The 5,031-nt window shown below is 35.0% G+C and overlaps 1 protein-coding gene across 1 annotated transcript in view; it reads right to left on the reverse strand.

The window, feature by feature from the left end:
- Positions 1 to 4,687, reverse strand: part of LOC107737814 (battenin-like) — a 9,325-nt gene extending 4,638 nt beyond the window's left edge. Inside the window, exons 1-10 of the mRNA XM_016549439.1 lie at positions 4,444 to 4,687; positions 4,340 to 4,373; positions 4,165 to 4,261; positions 3,637 to 3,711; positions 3,418 to 3,497; positions 3,064 to 3,149; positions 2,904 to 2,976; positions 1,965 to 2,108; positions 1,726 to 1,874; positions 1,191 to 1,243 (exon numbers count right to left, since the gene is read on the reverse strand). Of these exons, the coding sequence (XP_016404925.1) occupies positions 1,191 to 1,243; positions 1,726 to 1,874; positions 1,965 to 2,108; positions 2,904 to 2,976; positions 3,064 to 3,149; positions 3,418 to 3,497; positions 3,637 to 3,711; positions 4,165 to 4,261; positions 4,340 to 4,373; positions 4,444 to 4,489 (837 nt within the window). The 5' untranslated portion in view covers positions 4,490 to 4,687. The remainder of the gene's footprint in view (positions 1 to 1,190; positions 1,244 to 1,725; positions 1,875 to 1,964; positions 2,109 to 2,903; positions 2,977 to 3,063; positions 3,150 to 3,417; positions 3,498 to 3,636; positions 3,712 to 4,164; positions 4,262 to 4,339; positions 4,374 to 4,443) is intronic.
- Between the last annotated feature and the right edge of the window lie 344 nt (positions 4,688 to 5,031).

The raw sequence follows: 5,031 nt of genomic DNA on the forward strand, positions 1-5,031 counted from the left end.
GTGGGTGTGAGTGTGAGCGTGAGTATGCATGCATGCAAACATGAACAGGTCCAAGGCCTTTATGTTTGCAAGCACACGTACATATGTGAACGTGAACATGATCAACATGCTCCTGAACACTAATAGTTTCTATTACTTTCATTCTTTCCCATTCACTTTGAATGGCTGGACATTTTTGACCAGGAACACCACAAGTGTGTCTTTGTGCCATTTTGTACAAAATAAAAGCATTTAAAAGCAAACTCCCTGATTAAACATTAAAGTACACTAGTGTGATAAACAGTGTAAATTTTCATCAGTTTTTATTTAATATTGTGAAAATTGTTCATAAATAATGCTTTTTTCACTCAAAAAATGAGGTGCCTACTCTCAGATAAATGAGGCCTACGATTAATCAGAAGCAAATATAAATACAAAACCAGTCCTAAATGAAAGAAAAGAAGTTGACAAAAAGATTGAATCCAATATTTGGTGATAATATAGCATAATGAGTGATTTATAAGCATTTGTTTGAGGCCGGGTCATTTTTGCCCTGGAACATCACAGATGTAACAAGGTGAAAAATCTCCCCCAGAAAAGTATGAAAATGATCAAAAAATTTTTTAGAAGTAGTTATACCCTTTGTGAACAAAGTCACAAAATTTCAGTCCAATGCGATAACATTAACTAGTATTTTCGGGAAAAAGAAAAAATTTTCAGAGCAAAAAGGACCCGAACACCACATGAGGGTTAAATGCGCACCAAGTAATTTTTTTAAAAAATGTAACACTGGAAGAAGTGACCAGCATTTCTGGTGTTCAGTGGCCAGAAAACAGGTATTTTAGGAAACTAATATCACATGACTAACTGAATATTACACATATTATCTCAGTAACTCTATACAATTACGCTACTTTTATAGTAATTATCATTTTTGGAGAAAAAAATAATCATGTGACAAATATGCATGTCATGTCAAAAATGTAATGCTAAAATAGCATCGGTAATGAAAACAATGCACTGTATTCATACCGATAGGTGCACAAGCTCTGTGAATAAATAAGTAATATCTCAAGCAATAATGATAATCAAGCAAAAATTGCTTAGTGCAACGTTAAATTCCATTATATATTAAAAGCAGACGTAACGTAATTTATGCAGACAAGAAATACCAAACTAAGGACAATATTCAGGTACAAAGTAGGTCTAACCTTCATGATATATATTTTGTCAGTGAAGGACAGGGGTCTGATGTGCTTGTCCTCTGTCAGAAAGAAAGAAAGCATGGCCAGTACAGTTATCTGAATGGATTATCATACACATCATCATGAGCATGAAAAGTTGGGGTAACACTTTATTTCGATAGTCCACTTTTGACATTCTACTAACAGTAAGTAACTTTGCAACTACGTGTCAACTAGCAGTCATTAGAGTATTTGTAGACTGTCTGTTTATTATCTTCTAACACTTTATTTTGATGGGTCCACAACATACAACATACTGACTATGAGAAACTTTGCAAGTATATGTCAACTTATTCTATTAACCCTAAACCTAACAGTTTACTCTGAGAGTTAGTAGACATGTAGTTGCAAATTAATGAGAATTAGTTGCCATGCAGTTGCATAGTTACTTATAGTTATAGTATAAATAAAGTTACTATACATAGTTACTTATAGTTATAGTAAAAATAAAGTGTAACCCAAGTTGCAACAATGCAAGCAACAAGTTCCTAACTGTACACACCTTGCTCTTCCTGAGTTGTCTCAGTATCGGTCTCTTCCTCAATTAAGGGACGCCTCTCCTGGGAGTTTACCACTCTGGAAGTACTGTGACCATCCTCGTGTCGCCTCCACTGTGGAAATGAGGATGGGAACACCAGGAGAAAGAAATAGCTGAAAGAAATCATAAGAGGAAAAGATACATTTATGCAGTGAATCTTCTTAACAGGTGCAACCCCAGGGAGTTGAGAAAGTTCTGCTGACCTGACAGCCAAAATAACAGGCACAACCAGCATGATCCATAACGTAACTTGTGGGGTCAGACCAGCCTGTGTAAATGCAGAGTAGAGGGAAGCTCCAGCTACTCCTGCTGCCCCCGTGCCAGACCCCCAGCCACTTAACACATCCCTTAAAGAGACAGAAACACAGATGCAAAGTATTGATAAACAACAGCAAGTAAAAAGAGAGATCAGCGACTAGAGCTTTTTAAAATGTTTTTGAAAGAAGTCTCTTATTCTCATAAAGGCTGCATTTATTTGATCAAAATATATAGTAAAAATTGTACAATGTTATTAATATCATTACATTTGTTACAAAATATTATTCCAATTTAAAATATCTGTTTTCTGTTTGAATATATCTTAAATGTAATTTATTCCTGTGATGATAAACCTGAATTTTCAGCAGCCATTATACAGCAGCCATCTTCAGTGTCACATGATCCTTCAGAAATCATTCTAATATGCTGATTTTTTTTTTTTTTTTGGTGAATAGAAAGTTCAAAAGAACATCATTTAGTTTAGAAATGTTAGTTTGGGACATATTCAATCCCTCACACCTCAAAATGTGCACAGTATGCAAATTTTCTGCATGCATAAAATGCCTACATTTCACAAAATGTGAGTATTCAACAAAGCAAACTAGAAAAATATTGCACACAATGCAAGGCACTTAATTAAACCTTATATTTTTACAGCATAACTGAAACTTTATTATATCTCATTATTCAGTCAGACTGAAGTTTGTTTGTGGGTGCAAAATAAAAAAATAACTGCTGTAATTACCACAGATAACACCTGAACGTGCGCATAATGACGTCTTTCACTTTCACATAATGTTTTCAAAAACAGTGCATACTGTGCAGGTACAATAGTATCCTATTCTAAACACATCTTAAATGAATGGGTTTCTAGGAGGCTTTACCTGCTGAAAAACACAGAGAGGGAGAGAAAGGAAAGCTCCCCCAATCCTGAACTAATACTGGCAAAGACGACACCTGAGGAAAAATCCAAAGATTCATTACAACATTCATCAAATCTCATTAATCCAGCTCAGAAGAGGAATGCACACACATGCTCATTACCAAATATACTCATCAATATAGTTGAAGAGAACGACACCATCAGGAAGCTGACCACTGCCGTAAAGAAACACACCAAAACACGGAATCTGTTCATTATGAAAGGAAAATGAAAACACAATTATTATTAAATAGCACATTATTAATAATAAAGGAGTAGCTCTTCTGTTGTGTTCCACACTCTAAAGGGCAACAAACAAAATCAGACCTCGTCTCTTTTGACACAACTATTCAGAGTTGCCAATTCATCTCTTATCACAGTATTACATAATTTTATCTAACCAGCTAAACCTGTTTCAAGATGCTGATGGATGTTTGCAATTAGATCTCAGATAAAGAAGTGCTGGCCAACTTTACCCATAAGGCACTTTGTGTATATAGAAAGGTGCTGTGAATTTGATTAGGAGGGTGGGTAAGATATCAGCCAACAGCACAGCCTAGAAACAGAAAGAAAACAAGGTGTCACTCCATGAACAAATATTTAAACTTACACTTAAATGTGGGACAAGTCTGTACAGGTGAAACAAAAAACCAAAGAGAAAAAGAAAGACAGGGCAGACAGACAGACAGACTTACTGCAGTGGACACAGCATTGCAGTCATAGCGGCTGCTGTTGCTGATCTCTATGCTAGTCCCATTTGGAGCAGGAGTCTAGGGAAAGAACAAAACAAGAAACACTGAGTAGTCCATTTTTGCGAAAAAAAGAAGTACACTTTAGCACACTCTTAAAAAGCATACATATGGAAATAATATACCTAAAAACATATACTTGCGGGTGTAATGTTTTCAGAATTGAATTAAATGAAACTGTATTGTAGTTTACAATTATATGACATGCAATTAGTTGAACTGAGAGAGTTTTTAAACATAAATTGGACTTATCTTTATATGTAATTTCATTATTACTTCTATTGACTTTGAAATATGGTTAAAAAAAGTGTACTGGTGAATGTACTGGCAAGCATTTATGTTTAATAAACAGCCATGAAAGTGTACTTCAAGTAAACACAAGGGATCTTAGTTCATTTGAACTAATATTATATTCTCTTCAAGTATATTCGATAACTTAGTTATAATAAGTTAATAAGCTCAGAAATGTCTTACAGGTGTCGTTGTGTTTTGAGATTCCTGTTTTTGTAAGATGTCATGTGCTGCACTCAGCATCACCACATATGCGAAGTTATTGCAAAGTCCCAGTAGCCTGGATAGAGATAATAAAGATCACTTTACATATTTTGTATCACTTATTTGAAGAAAAGTTAACAGAGGATTCACTTACCAAAATCCAATCCAATTCCTCCAGCGTTGACAACCTGGAGACACACAGATAAACACATCTCAAAATAAAATTTATATATCATAAAATGTCAACAACCATCCTACCAGTGTCGGCTGTATTGACAGGGTCGGAGTTTACTGCTCGATCCATTGCGACCTTTCACAGCGAAAAATGGTCACATAACCTTTATATATCTCTCGCCGTGAGACGATAACTGCAGACATCCATAAACATTACAGATTCATAAAAAACGGCCTGTCTGTATGACCAATAGCTCATCCGTAGCGATGTTATGTCAGATAAACAGAAAAACAGAACGAATCCATTGCCTTCCACTTTTCATTTTGACAAGCGCCAGCAATAATCAGAGCAGCAGCAGCGGGTGCTGCACACAAATACATCCGCCGCCACGCGTAAATAGTTCCCACCCACACTACAGTTCTCAATGTACAACATATGAAGAGTTCATTTGCAAAAACAGATAACTCCGTTTTTAACTATTTTAACAAAAATAATGTTTTTTCATTGTGCATTCCAATTAATCTCAATCAAACTGCAGTTGGGTTATTTTGATTAGGTTAAAAATGAACTTAAAAATACAGCTAACACAATAAAACAATAAAAACATGACAACATGATAAAAAATGTGATTTTTTAACATTTAAAATCTGTTTTTGCAAATAAACTCTTCA

Source organism: Sinocyclocheilus rhinocerous, unplaced genomic scaffold, assembly GCF_001515625.1.
Source record: "Sinocyclocheilus rhinocerous isolate Xijiao unplaced genomic scaffold, SAMN03320098_v1.1 scaffold461, whole genome shotgun sequence".
NCBI lineage: Eukaryota > Metazoa > Chordata > Actinopteri > Cypriniformes > Cyprinidae > Sinocyclocheilus > Sinocyclocheilus rhinocerous.